This window comes from Pyxicephalus adspersus, chromosome 3, assembly GCF_032062135.1.
Source record: "Pyxicephalus adspersus chromosome 3, UCB_Pads_2.0, whole genome shotgun sequence".
Classification (NCBI taxonomy): Eukaryota; Metazoa; Chordata; class Amphibia; order Anura; family Pyxicephalidae; genus Pyxicephalus; species Pyxicephalus adspersus.
In genome coordinates this window covers 76,753,531-76,769,031 of record NC_092860.1, presented here as the reverse complement: position 1 = coordinate 76,769,031, position 15,501 = coordinate 76,753,531, and the positions used below count along the sequence as shown (strand labels likewise).

Sequence of the window (15,501 nt, the reverse complement as noted above, 5' to 3'; positions counted from 1 at the left end):
TAGTTTTTTTTCAAAGCATGCTGTTATTTTGCAAATCAAAGGAAGTTAAGTAGGGAAAACATGTTTTTAAAGTTGCCTGACTTTTTTTGTTAATTACAAAGCTTCTGAACAAAGAGTTTCCCTAGGAATATCAAAACTACAATCACTAATAATAGTATAGAAATGAGCAAAATTCCTTTAAATGAGACTTGTTAATTTATTTACAAATTCAATAATAAAATGGCTTAAAGCTGTACTTTGTATTTGAATTGTGTAAGGTGGAGCCTGGTTGTCCAGGAATAGAAGGGCCAGGCTGACATGCCCCCTTTTGCATGGTGGAGCCAAGCATGTATAGCCTCAACCACAGCATGATTCACGGGCACAATGAAGCCTCCCTGTGCATCTGAACTCAGGCTTGGCAGTGATCCCTACTCAGACTAGCTGCACAAAACAAGACGTAATTTTACATACTATCATATATACTGTGTTACTCTCCCAACATGAATCTCATCTGTTGTACAACCATTTAATCTGTATTTTCTGTAACCTCCATCAACTGTATTAAATATATCGTAAACAATATGCTAGTTTTCCAAGTTGCTGCTATTTTTGAGGCTTACTATAATAAATCTGTCATAGAAGGGACAGGTTGGAAATAGTGATTGCTAGGGACAGGTGAAGGTGATTTCACTAGGTGTGTAAAATGGATACATTTCATCAAATGACAGATGTTTGATGATTTGCCAGATGATTATAAAGGACCATGATAATGCAATGGGTTTCTCCTCCCGGCTACTTGAAATATAACTTTCAACACTTTTATGATCTGAGTGTTTTACAATTTTGAAAAATGTTTGTCTATCAGAATTTATATCTATTCATTTATCATGAAAATGCTATTTTTGATCATTCCTAAATCCTTTTTCTGATCTGAAGCCAGTTTAGGTTGTATAGCTGACATAAGAAACAAAGATTAACTTCATCTCTGTAATACATACTTAATTTACCCCATGTTCTAACCCTTTAAAAATAACTCTTCATAACATCCCTTGCAACCCTTTCCTCCTACAGTTTCTTTGATCAATTTTCCCCAACTGTTTTCAATTTAGAAGGACTGTCCCTGTTTTTAAACCAAATCCCAAATGTCCTTCTCTTCTCTACAGTTGTCCTTTATTTTGGATAGATACAGTATGTAGACCTCCAAATTAAATGCAATACTTAATTACCAAGATTGCTATACAACGCTAAATGTTTCACATATATCTTTTCAGTATAACATTTTTATTAAAAAGGCCAGGAATGAGGGTTAAAATGTATTTGGGTTATCCAGTCATTGTTTTGGTAATAATTGTTCATGGACCATACAGCTTGGTTTGTGGTAGATAGAGTATATTTTAGCCATCCTTTTAAGCTAAAGCATCTCTTTCCCTCTTTCCTATTTCTGAAAGTTAGGGGTTGTTACTGTTTATTGGGCCCAATTACGAAATCACTTGGAACATCTAACATCAGAAATGGATCTTAAAGAACTAAACAATGCCATTATTGGGCTATCAAAAATTAGCAATATTTTAGTCAACAGCATGCAGCCACTGTAGGAAATGGCATTGTAAAAGAATACTATGATGAGCATTTTTATTGGCTGGTGGACTGTCCTGACACCACCTAATTAACTCCTGCATACATGCATGGTAGGAATATCACTCCACCCTGGACAATCAAGATGGCCAAAGACCTAAATCTGGAACATGACAAGATTAAGTCGTAGACACCAGTGTGGAACAGGAAGAGGTGAGTTTAGTTCTCTTTAAGGAATGCTAAAGTTTGCTTACCTTGCCCACCAAATGGTTGACATGGTAAACTTTGGTCTGGTTTGCATCAGTTTGGCTGAACAGAGCCATGTTTGAGCAACTCTAGATAGAATATTTGAAATTTAGTTTCAAATGTCCTGTGGCAGATAGTAGATGAAACAAATCAGATAAACATTGTCACATTATGTACATTTTAAGCACTGGGGTCACCCCTCCAATTTTTCTCCTCTAGAAACTAACTTAGTTTAGTTAAGTTTAGCAACGAGAAATGAGGGGCTTTAGGCAGGGCCTATAAAAAAATACATTAAAGTAACAGTAGACCCTGCAGGGAGACACAATATCCATTATATAGCAAAACTTTTAGAACCTTTAGGGCACCTTATTGGATGTCTTTTTTGTGTTATAGTGGAAATCAAAACAATAAGACATCCAATGTGGGTCCCTTTTACTCTTGTAAGTTCTAATATTGTAATTAGAGCCTTGTGTGTCACATGTTCATAAGTGTATACAGACCTGTGACAATAGAACTGAAAAAAGAGTAATCATCTTGTCATCAAATTAAAATAAAATGTCCCATATTAATTATTGAAAATATCGTTATACAATGTATATTATAAAATTGTTCAAATCTAGTACAGCTTTTGTTAACTCCTCATGACCTATATACCCACAAGAACAAACCATCAGTACTAAAAACATGTCTGCGGATAATTAAAACCATTTTAGAACATACTCATAATACTTCTTTATTATGAGAGCAAATTTAACAATAGAATCATTCATTAGTAAAATTTTACTGCTGCCACAATTCCTATGAGAATGCAGACAATGACACTATAGATTTGCTGTCTCACAATAAAAAGCTGTGTATGGACACTTAACTAAAGCCACTGGAAACATTTGTTTCCAATGACAGTAGGAACCAACAAGGGTTATACAAACAGTGATGTTTTTTCCTGGGGATGAGTGGCAGGCACCCTGCTGCATCCTCCCTATTTGAAACACTGGCATTCATTTATTAAAATAATCAAATTGGCTTATACTTTGTTTTGTTAAGGGAGCTGCAGACCCCTGAAATGAGTTTGTTCTTCTTCAATAGGAGAATATAAAGATTGCCGAGGTATATTACATTTCTTTGGAAACAGCCACTGATTTTCCTGATGGAATGCAGTGCTCACATTTGTTTTGTTCCATATACATACATGTGAACATGTGAAGGTATTATTCAGACTGTCAATGAGGTTGTAGTGTGGTTACTGCTTTCTCATGCCAGTGAACTGCTGCATCGGTATGGCACTACAACTATCTTGTCCCCACAGCAGCTCCATGGGCCTGCATGACTGAGTGGAAGTGACAACTTAAAGGAGGGAAAGGATTAATGAGAGAAGGGGTTGAGGGAAGGGTTAGGTATGGGTCGGGTTGGAAGTTATGGGGGGAAAGAAAAGAAAGGGCTAAGAAGGATTAGAACAAAAAGTTTAGGGACAGTTTTTGCGAGATAAAAGTTTCCCGTCCACCACCCCAATAGCTGGGTAATAAGGGTGGCATATGGAAAGTCGAAAGCAGTTGGGGTCTGGGAAGGTATGAGTACTGGTCAGTAAATTCTGGAAGGGAAACCTATTTGGTGGGGCGCCCCTTTAATAATGTATAGTGTAGGCCCCTGAAGCGGTGCTGATGATTTGAAATGTTGTTGGGTCTTGTTGGGACTTTGCCTTCCACGACCTGCAGCCTGGTTGTTTGGGTTTAGAACAAGGTGGTGTTGTCATAAAGAAAATAGAATATTGTTGTTTATTATTGGGGGGATAAATTGTTGAGTTATTTTTGTATGTTAATATATGCTTAATTGTAAATTTATATAAAAGTTTGATATTTATTTATTTGTTGTAACTGGTTATTTATGTTGTAAATAAATGGCCAGCCATTTAAAGTCCAGTAAATAAAGTTTTGGTGGGGTTGGGGGCTTACATGTGGATGGTGCACAGGTATAGTATATTTAGCCTAAATAAAAAAATTTGGATTATTTTGACTGACGCAGTCAATACAGTTTGTTAGGACGGAGATATACACAACAAAAAATAATTAAAAATGGGGAGCAGTGCTGCTGTTATGGTGACTTTTTACTGTTACTCATAGATAACTGAAAATGTTTTGTACCTTTATCACTAAAGTGACACTGAAATTTGTCAGCTATTGGAGTACAAGGCCATCTGTTTTCTGCTTTTTAACAATAGGAAGCAAATGGAGGCAGATCCCTATTACAAGGAAGTGTTTATACATCACATCCAGGTGCACTGAGGTATGACAGGACAAAGATCTAATATAAGTGAACATAAAAGGTTATGCTATCACATCACCATATGTCACCAGTCAATGGCTTATTCTTCAAGCAAAATATTTCCATTACTTCTATTTTTGTAAATTACTATTTATGGTTAATTGTTTTATTCTTGTTAATGGAGATCACATAAAAACAAACTGGTGTAACAGTATCTCCAAACAGCCAACTTTTTATATACTGCCTAAAACAACAGCAACACTTTATATGACTTTCACTTTCTCCAATCTTTCTCCAAAACTACACCATGCACATAATAGACTATGTTTCCTTTGGGCAGTCAATTTTGAATATAGTCTTCTTTTTCAAGACAATGCTTGATGTGTGGCCAAGCAATAAAAGTCATTTTTGTGAGATGCACCTGTTAGGTTCACATTCAGCATTCTCCAGATTGTTTCTTTGCTGCGAGCCCCCACAAGAAGCGGCTGCATTTTATCACACACAACAGAGCTACATACAGCAAGAGGTGCCTTTCTGTGTAGTAATTACATTACTTTGTCAAAGATATAAAACCATTGGAGGCAGAAAGCATATGTCTTCAAAATAAAAACTGTCATCCTAAAAGTATTGTTCAAAGAATTATGTAGTAGTTTGCACACCGTCTATTTCATTTTCTTAGCTATACTGCTGTATCCGAAGTACAACTGAACATACATAATCCATGGCCCATATCATAATCACGATTTACTTTTACATGATCGTGTTTTTTTATCTGTGTAAAGTTTTCATTTGTTATTTTTCAAAACATGAAAGTTGTGTAGGCAGATGGGTATGACCATATGACTTCTGCTTGGTCATGTAGGCTTATAATTAGTTTCCAGTGCAATCTATGCAGAAATGTAACTGCTTAGCAGCTGTGCCTACTTTTCCCTTTACTGATTTGTTGGAAATGCATTCTGCATTGTTTGAATGAATTGTTTAAAAATAACAATACTTTGGGATAAATTCTACAATGCAAGACTCGGTTTGATCTGATTCTGAGTGCTTAGTTGCAATGCATAGAACTCTGACATTATGGTAACTTCTGAGCAGCTTTCAGCAAAAAGGATTTAAAAAAATGACCAAATAAGTGTTTTTTTGTAACTGCTGATTGTTAAACAATTATAAATGCAATAAAAATAAATCAATATGTGTTACTTAGCTCTATGCTATGTTGTTTTATGTTTTTTAATTTTATACTTTTTATGCTTTTGTGTGGTATATTACTATTCAGCTCAACAAGAGCAAGTCAGTATCCCAGTTGTCCTGGTGCAACTCCATGCATGTCAGTGATATAACTACTCACCATTTGTTGTTAGTGACATTTTGGGGTTGTTTACAAAAGGAATAGAGCATGTTCAGTTTTTAAATGATCAGTTACCTTAGGCCCTGTTACAGCTGTACACAGAGTACAACACATGGCAAAGAATTACTGCATGTTGCACTACAGTGCGTTGACATGGTGTGTTTTGGATGCCATTAGGAATGAATGGCACTCCAGCGCACCAGCACGTCATGTCTGTAGCTGCATATTGTGTTAGTGCTCATGTTTCCATATGGAAATGTGTGCGTTAGCACAATGTACCAGTGGGAATACGTAAATGAAATTAATAAAGCAGTGTTCACATGAATTATTCAAACAGGTACAAGCAAACAAAATCTGTTTTTTTATTACTTTTGCACCTGATTGGAATTTTTTTATTACATTATGCTTCACCAAGTTACATCTACACTACATTTACATGCAACACAGATCTATGAATCATTAACAAACTAAAGGGCAGTAATTAAAAAGACAATGCATAGTAAAAATATATAAAAATGATATAATCATACTCTTGGTTTTTAAAGTAAAAGTGATATTCCTACTATACACAGATAATGCTAGTCATACTGAGAGTATTAAAACTATAAAAAATGATCTTTAAATAATTTATGAAGAAAAAAAAGGTTGTAAAATAAGAATAAACCGCTTAAAAACTTTGGGTGACCTCATTGTCTATCAGAAGTTATACTGGTATTTAAAAAACACAAATAACTGTAAAAATATTGATAAAAAAGAAGATAATGTTGTGAAGACACTGTAAAAATCCAATTTTTGAATTTAACATTCATGTTGCCATTGCTGAGTAATCAGCAGCAGGAAAGCAATTGGTTTCTATGTCACTGGACCTGCAGAAAGCTTGAGTTAAAGCTGAAGAAATGTTCTGATCTTGGACACTGCGGATCATCGTGGCTGCATTAGGAACACATTTAACCCAACTGAATAAATAAAGCCCATTAACTGCAACTGATATATTAGGATTATAGGTCACCTATGTTTTCATATACCTAAATGTGAGTTAAGACTAAATAATGCAAAAAAGGTAGTCCCAGTGCAGTGTTTGTGTTCACTTTTATGTAGGGCCAAGTACATAAACATATCCGTGTATAAATATTCCTAAACCTTTTATATGATCCAACTTAAACAACACATATTCTAATTACTAATATTCTAAACAAGCACATATGCTGATAATTAATTTGCTGTTTTATAAAGATATATATATATATATATATATATATATATATATATATATATTATATTTAGTTTTACAGTACCTATTTTCTCTACCTGTGTTCTACAGAAGGTACGTTTTTTTTTTACCTATGATAGGATATATTTCATTTGTATGTCTAGGCAATAGTGTTGACATTTTAGCTGATGTAAAGTGTAGTAAGTAATGTGTGAGAGTTCTTGTTACTTTGTCAAATATACTTACTGAGAATCCAGCAACAAGTGTCTTAGTAATAATAAATTCAGACAAATCTCATGGCAGTGAATATAGGAAGTCGTGTGACATTTTTATGACTATCTCAGGAAGCCTTGAAATAAACTTATAAAGGAGAGCTTGCCCTTTCTACCGTTCACTTAATCCTCAGCTCTGTAGCAAAACTCATTTTAGATGGTGCTGACAACCAGAGCAGCCTTACATATCTTAACCGAATAAAATAGCATTTTCAAAGGCAGCTAGTCCATTCTTAAACCTTACATTTCACAGTCTGATTCCTAATATTATGCAGAATCCATCACACTGGAATTACTTATACTGGAGTGCAGAGAAATCTTATTACAAGGTTACACAGACTTAAAGGGCTACAATCACATTTACTATTACAGACACCAAGATATACAATCTAACTATTTCATTAGTGCTACCTGTACCTTGCTGTACCCCAGAGCTACTTCTGTACAATAACATAAACTACCTGACATGTTACTCTAACAGACAAAAAAATCACATAAATAAAACGTAGGAGTGATAATATATATATATATATATATATATATATATATATATATATATATATTATAACTACAGATGATATAAGGGGTTCCCCAGGTTTTAGAAAATGATTCATGTATTTTTAAAGTAAAGAATTATTGGTCTAAAAAGAGAAAGCTAATTTTCACTTATCAAAGTAAACCTTTATTTAATAATGCAAAGCCCTCTTTACTTTGAATAACCAACAATATACCCAATTAGGCACATTAACAAATTAGGATTTGCTTGGTAGAACTGAAGTGCACATAGTTTTTTCCTTATTCACTAACATAATGACTACCTCTTGGGTTTGATTTAGTAAAGGAGAAGAGACTGTTAAGTAATTGTTCACGTAGCTTTGAAAATTCAACAACACTGTATTCAGATTGATTTTATCTCAGCTAAATGTTATATGGATACAGCTTCCCATTTTTTCATAATTTCAGTGAATGTTCACATTGCTGAGTGACCAATCTGTGCTACTTTAGTAAGTTACTCTCATTAACTGAAAAGCTGATACCTACAGCACTTGATAAAATTTGTTAAAATGCAGTATACACAAAACAAACAACATAAAAGTAATAAAACTACAATGTCATAATAAAAAGACAAACATGATAGTATAGATTGTAAGGAAATGGCCAGTGTGATCAGGTCAGTATAAAGACCATACTAGTACAATCTAGTATATAATGTTCCTTGTCTGCAATGTTTCATTAGGAAGATAAGGAAACCGAGCTTTAATTATTCATCACACGCTTTTAAAACTTATGTCTGCTATAGAGCTGGCGGGAGGACATCATGATCTGTTCCCTTTTGGGTTTATGAGATCTGTTTTATAGATATACCTTCCGGATAGATGATAAGAAAGGAAACTTTCTAAAGTTTACAAAGTGTTTCTTTTCTTACACTATAAAATAGTAATGATGGGCAATACAGAATAGAGATTACTATGTACTGCAGCTATTCAAAACAAAATAAAAATAAACTAATAACTAAAAAGACGGTTATGTAACTATATATATAAAAAGAAATAATACGAATATAAAAAACGTAATACATGTATATCAAAAGAAGTTGTAATTGCACATTAAAAGTACATAAAATTAAAGTGAAAAACAAAATGTGTTCAGTGTATACAAATGATATATATATATATATATATATATATATATATATATATATATATATATTAAAATTAGTTTCCAGTGCATATATAATAAAAACGTAGCAAAGTCTAACAACTGCTACAAGTTATCTAATATCTGCAGGGTGAGTTTTCAGACAGTCCTCTTGTTATACTAACTAGCTCTATTATAGTTTTACATTGGCAGAGAAGATGTGCTGCTACAAAAGACAGTCGTGCAGATAAGATGAATAGCAAGGTTCAGGACTACTTTGCAAGCTTAGGACAATAGAAATCAGTTATGTAAGTATTTATCCTCTAGTGTTTTTCATGCCAGAATACAGAGATCTATAAATGAAGCAACTTACTTAAATGATTAGCTTCATGGGAACCATTGACTTTTCCATCTGGATGAATCTGGAGGTGAAAGCCAATGCCTACCCTGCAGTACAAGCTGCCAGTCCTTCGCCCTGCTGTGCTCCACAGGGAATCCCTGGACTCTGATGCCAGGGAACTTGCAGAAGAAAAGGAAGAAGAGGATGCAGAGGAGGATAGGATGGTTCTCTTGATGTTGCTGGACCCCTTGGCAAGCTGTCCTTTAATTTTCTTCTGCTTAGGAGCTGCTGCTGACACTGAAGTCCAGAGGTTAGATGTGGCTAGTAAAAATAATATGAGAAAACAGAAGGAAGGAAAGCTCATTCTTCCAATGAGAGGTATCCCAGGAGCATTTTGCTGCCCCAGTGGCTCCTGCAGCAGCAGCAGCAGCATCCAGTTAGAGAGTCAGTGGCTTTATTGCACTGAGGCTTGATGTGTGTGTGCAGAGAAGGTAGGCATGGCTCAGTTCTAGTGAGACCCAACCTGCACACTGGCACTGCTTGAGATATTTATAACACTGGTGATCTCACAGCTAGGATGTGTGCCTGCAGCAGCCAGATCAAGGAGGTTCCTTCTTCTTCTTCTTCTCCCACACACAATGCTGCTCTGATCTATGCTTGAGGTCTTTTAAGAAGTGAAGAACAATGTCTTCAAGTTGGATCTTTTTGCAGAGAGATGATGGGCTTTGCGGTGGGTACAGTGCCACCCCTGGGGGATTTTACAAACTCCATAGATCACATGGAATGGGATCCCAGCTGGACACAGATGTCTTCCATCTCTCCAGGAAGAATATGCACTAGGTTATGCCAAAATTGACAAGGAGAGTGCTTTCCTGCAGAGTCCCTGGGGGGGGCGCTGTGCTGGCCCATGCTGTGCATTAGACTTCATCCCTAGATGTGACAATCAATGGGGAAAGCTAGATGACCAAAGTCAGTGGGTCTCCTCTTTCTAAAAGTGATCAGGGCATGACTTGAGGACAAACAGAGAACCGCAGTCAGTTCTCCACCCTAACAAAACATACACCACACCAGATTTTTGCTTAAATGGCCTGTAGGTCTTTTATTACACTAATAAATTGCCTATAAAATAAAATAAATAACCAAATAAACAAATAACAAAACACCAAAACAAACAAAATATAATATATTAACTAAATAACCTAACCAAAATTAAATAACATTCAAATCACATTTTCCCACACACTGACATCTGGTTACCGGTCCTCAAAGTTCCCCCCTTCTATTAACCCTTTTTTGGGATCTGCGCCACCAAGATATGTATGCCTCTAGCCGCATCATGCCAAGCTTGGGAACGATATCACCACCAAGTGCAGTCCCACCAAATTACTGCAACCACACCTTTTTGGAGATTCCTACCAAAGATGGAATCTCCCACCCCATTTACAACTACCCAAACCACCATCCTTCGAGGACCTCACCGCAGCATACTCCCTGAACTCTTAACCGAAAAGGGCGGGACGGTGGAAAATCCTTTTTCTCACTAGAGAAACTTTTCACGCTCTAACAAACTTTTCCGCACTTACCCAAAACGCTTCCCTCACTCCTAACAAAAATGATCCCTTTTTCTTAAATTCCTGTCCTTTTAAACCCTTTTATTCTCCACACACTTCTACCATCCCCCTAGTGCTAACTTCCCATGCTTTTTTTTAACCCTCCCACTGCCTGCTTCCTGTCTCAGTCATGCAGGCCTTCCACTACCTTCCTTAAGTCACTATGCTCCAGGCTTGTCTTGATTTGAGGATGAACAGAGAACTGCAGTCAGTTCCCCAACCCCACCCAAACAAAAAACACACCACACCAGATTTTTGCTTAACCTCCCTGGCGGTATACCCGAGTGTGGCTCATAGTGAGTTATCTATACCAAAAGCAGTAACCCCGAGCCACACTCAGGGTGGAGTTACCAGGGAATTTTAAAAGCTGGTAAACGGTGCCTGCAGTGTCCTCCAGCAATGCCCGGAATTTTCTTCCCCTGCCAATGCCAGCCGGTCATCTGTGTAAGCTGGCGATGCTCGGCCGGCATCTGCGTCCCCGGCGTGTAAATGTTGGGGATGCGGGGCCAGGGGAAGCAGATGCCGGCCGGGCATCTGCGTGCGAGCATGTGGATGGGGGGGTGCGGCTGGGAAGCAGGACCAGGTAGGAAATTTGAAATACAAAGTATTTTTAAATGTACTGCTTTTGCATTTAAAAATACTTATTATTCATACTTCTAGGGAGGTTAAATTGCCAGTAGGCCTTTTATTACACTAGTAAATTACCTAAATTACCAAATAAATAAATAAAATAACCAAATAACAAATACCATAACACCAATAACAAACCAAATATGACATATTAACGAAATAACCTAACCAAAATTAAATCATATTTAAACAACATTTTCCCACACAATAACATTTTCCCACACACTAATATCTGGTTACCGGTCCTCAAAATTCCCCTTTTCAATTACTCACTTTTGGGATCTGCACCACCAAGATATGTATGCTCCCAGCCGCATAATGCGAAGCTCGGGAACAATATCACCACCAAGCAAAGTCCCACCACAATACCATGAACCTTAAAATACAACTTTTTTGAGATTCCACACCAAAGGTGGCATCTCCCACCCCCATTTACCACTACCCAAACCACCATCCTTCAAGGACCTCTCTGCCAAAGCGCCACAAGCAAGACTTCACACTTTTGCACTCCGCCACACCTTCAAGCAGCTCTCTGCACCCCATCCTTAATTCCCAAACACCAGAGATCCATACCCACATCAGTCAAATGACCATCACACTCGACCATACCACCACCAATTGAGGAAGAGCCGTCCTCAGAACGAAATCCCACTTAATGTCACAAATCAATTCCTGTACTTTTCTCTTACCCAAGTCATTAAACCCCACATGAAGAACCACAACCACAAGAACCAGGCTGCCTATCCCATGGCACAAATCTGTGTATCTCTGGTAGTACCCTGTTTAAAGGCATGCCAGGCGCCCCAAACCGACAGATCACTCTTTCAGACCTCGTAATGCCCAACTGCCATCCATCTCGCCATAAAGCCGCTCATCGCGCCTTGCGACACACATACAAGTGCCCCATTCAGACCAGACACAATTTATTACCTTAAAAAGAACAGTGTAAACACCATCAATACTGATACCACAATCCCCCATAACCCCTACCCAACCAACCTTTACAGGAGCCAAGGTCTTACCCTATAATTCCACCACAACCACTATGGGGAACAGTTCCAGTGCCACCAAGTTCATCAGTAATCCTGCTGCCTGCCACTTCTCCGGCCACAGCCCCGCACTCCATGTTCCTTGCCAATACGCCCCATACCCAGATGACCCAGCCGCATCCGTATACAATTCCAAGTCTGCATTCTCCATCGGCCCCTACATCCAAACCGACTTACCATTGTATTCTGATAAAAACTTTTCCCACACTTGCAAGTCTTCCTGTAACTCCTTGCTCAATCTAATAAAATGCGAAAGGGAACTCACTGCTGCGGTGGCAGCAGCCAACCACCTTGCAAAAAACACTCCCCATCGGCATGTTCCTTGCAAAATTGAGCAAAATTTACCTTCCTAAAATCACTACGCTCCAGACCTGTTTTTCTTTCAGCCAGCACAGCTATCATGCTGTCATTAGCAATTAATTACACAACAGTCATCCATTTGTCTCTACAATATGGTAAATATCCGAGTGTATAATATAACACATAGCAGCAGTAAGGAAAGCACAAGCAGCTGCAATACTTGTGACCAGTCTCTTGTATCTGACACCTGTCAATCATTCCTGAGCTTTGCAGAAGGTGGTTCACTTGCATGATGTTCTGCAGCAGCTGAACTGCAGTCTTATATTGTCACACAAGCCATAAAATATCACCATCCATATGTAAATGATGAACCTTGAATATTCCACTTCCACTCCTCTTCTCTTATAACCCACCTTTTCTCTGCGATGGTTTTGGGTTTGCAGAACAAATGTGCAGCTTCTTCCTGAGAGCAGATCTATGTGAGGACCACAATGAATGATTAATGACAATCCACTAAGGACTCATCCTTGAGAAACCTGAGCATTCACAATCCCTTTCTAGCTGAAAAGCCAAATCTGTCATTTACTAGATAAACTGACATTCTTTAAATACTTAACCATGGATGTTTAAAGTTTGAATGCAGTGTTGGGTTGAGAACATTGCTGCCTGTTGGTATTTATGTATCTGTACAACATCATATGTTATCAAACCACTTCACATATTTACATGCTGATGTCAGTGATAGTCATGTAATCTGTTCTAAGCTTGGGGAAAATCTAACTATCACTTTATATATCTAAATAATCTATAAGCAAAGATGGACACGTATATCAAAAGTACAGCGGCAGAAGACTGGCATTGGTAAACTTCTCCTGGCAATGCAAGTCACTTGGTTTCAATGGTTCAGTCCCAGTTCTAAAATAAGGCAGATATAGAAAAGTCCGAATTCTTCATTTCTCTGGGTAATCCTATGTCAGGGAATCAAAGTACTCCAGCAAAATCATTAGCAAGATAAGAAGAATTCAGAAAGACAGGTCAGTAATCCAAGCATTCATATTTCTCATATCACTCTTCCTATAAGACAGGTGGGTGTAGGCAGGTCAGTAATGGTAGCCTTTGTATGTCTCATGTCTCTTTTCTCCTAAGACAGGTGGATGTGGACAGGTCAGTAATGGTAGCCCTCATATTTTACACATCATGTTTCCTTTAAATTGGAACTAAAGTTCCACTTTAAAAATTTGCAATCAAGCAGGCACTGTTCCTTCTGCAATAAAACATACCTACCTGTCTGATTGTAGGTGTGGGAATAAGGTCATCCCAGCCAATGAAGAAAACCTGTGACGGAGCAGGGACTGGTGAGTTAATGTAAAAACTGTGATCAAGCAGGTAAGAATCAGCCTTTTCAAGATTTCGAGCTTGCAATTGCAAATATCCTGAACTTTGAATTGTCACCAAAAACACTGGGGATGTCTGGAGAACCAGTGGAAATATGTCCAGAAAAAAAATTGAAAAAAGGTATTTTATCTGTCAATAAATCAGTATTAAACAGTTAGAAATTGGAAGTAATGCTTGGGAGTGTGATGACGTACTAAATATTTTCCTAATAGCTCATATGGCCAATATGGCTTGTACAGATCAGGAAAAAAAAAGTTTAAAAAGTTGGCTCCAATAGTACAGATGCCCAGAAGTGCTCCATATTATATTTCCTAAGTTTTCTGAGCTCTGCTGGAGTTGTGGGAAAGATCCTCGGACAATGTTACATATTTGGTGGATGTGCCCATTTCCCCAGTGATTGGACTATTGTCCTTGTTCTTGTGCTCCGTGTCATCACCTAAAATAGTGGTACATTACATTCTTTCTATCCAGTAGTTTAAACAATCATCCCCCGGTGTTGGTGATCCACCAACGGTTCCTACTTTCTCAGAGAGTCTGGAATAATTATCCAGGTTGCCCAGCTTCATGATTGCACTACATACTATATACAGACTTGAAATACATAGTTGTCTTTTATGGAATCTCCTTTATTTTATATTTTTCTTTTCATTTAAGTCACAGTAATTTTTGTATTCTATTCCATTTTTGACTTCACCTTGTTTACTTGAAAATTTAGGTGAGATATCCCCAGTACAGCAATTATTGAGTTTGCTAAGTGAACAGCCCGCACTCCTTTAGTAAATCAATCTTACAGTATTGTCACAAAAATTGCTGGGGAGGAGGGGGATATTTATTGGAAAATTAGCATCAAGGTTTCAGAGTTTTGTCTTAAGGCAGTTACAAACATTCTTTAAAATAAAACACTTTCATTTATTGAAAACCCCCAAGAATTTTACTGATCACTAGCGCTTGTGCAGCACCAAGTTCGCTTTAACCTCCCTGCCGGTATGCATACTAAGTATTTTTAAATGTAAAAGCAGTACATTTATATAAAATACAGAGAAATATAATATAAAATATTTAGTCATTTAAATATACCGCCTGGTCCTGACTGCCAACCCAACGGTCCCACCCTCCAGCCACACACTCGCAGGCAGATGGCCGCCCAGCATCTGCTTCCCCTGGCCTCCCACCCCCAACGTTCACATGCTGGGAAGGCAGATGCCGGCCAGACATTGCCAGGTTACACAGATGGCCAGCCGGCATCAACAGGTGGAAGAAGAAAACGGACATCGCTGGAGAAGGCCGTAGGCACCACTGGAGGACGCCGCTGGAATGTGGGAACTTGGTAGGACTTTTAATCTCCCTGGCAAGTCCACCCTGAGTGTGGCTAAGGGTTACCGCTTTGTTATCGCAAAGTCACCCCGAGCCACACTCTGGAATACCGCCAGGGAGGTTAATGCAGACAACTCCCTGGAAAGGTTGGTTTCACGTGGCTATAGACTCCCCTGTGACAGTACTGATTGGCCCAGTCACATGGCCTTCTCCGCATTCTCTCTATATCCTGGCTCTTCGTTCAGGTCAAAGAATGTAAGATGGCTATTTTTTTTTCAGAATGATTTTAGCAATACAGTATTCAAAATAATCGCCACATGGTCTTTCTTTACCAATTAA

The 15,501-nt window shown here is 37.9% G+C and overlaps 1 protein-coding gene across 1 annotated transcript in view; it reads right to left on the bottom strand.

Annotated features, from left to right (window-relative positions):
* FGF5 (fibroblast growth factor 5) overlaps positions 1-9,564 on the bottom strand; it is a 34,373-nt gene extending 24,809 nt beyond the window's left edge. The window contains exon 1 of the mRNA XM_072407096.1: positions 8,898-9,564. Coding sequence (XP_072263197.1) covers positions 8,898-9,297 — 400 coding nt within the window. The 5' untranslated portion in view covers positions 9,298-9,564. The remainder of the gene's footprint in view (positions 1-8,897) is intronic.
* Between the last annotated feature and the right edge of the window lie 5,937 nt (positions 9,565-15,501).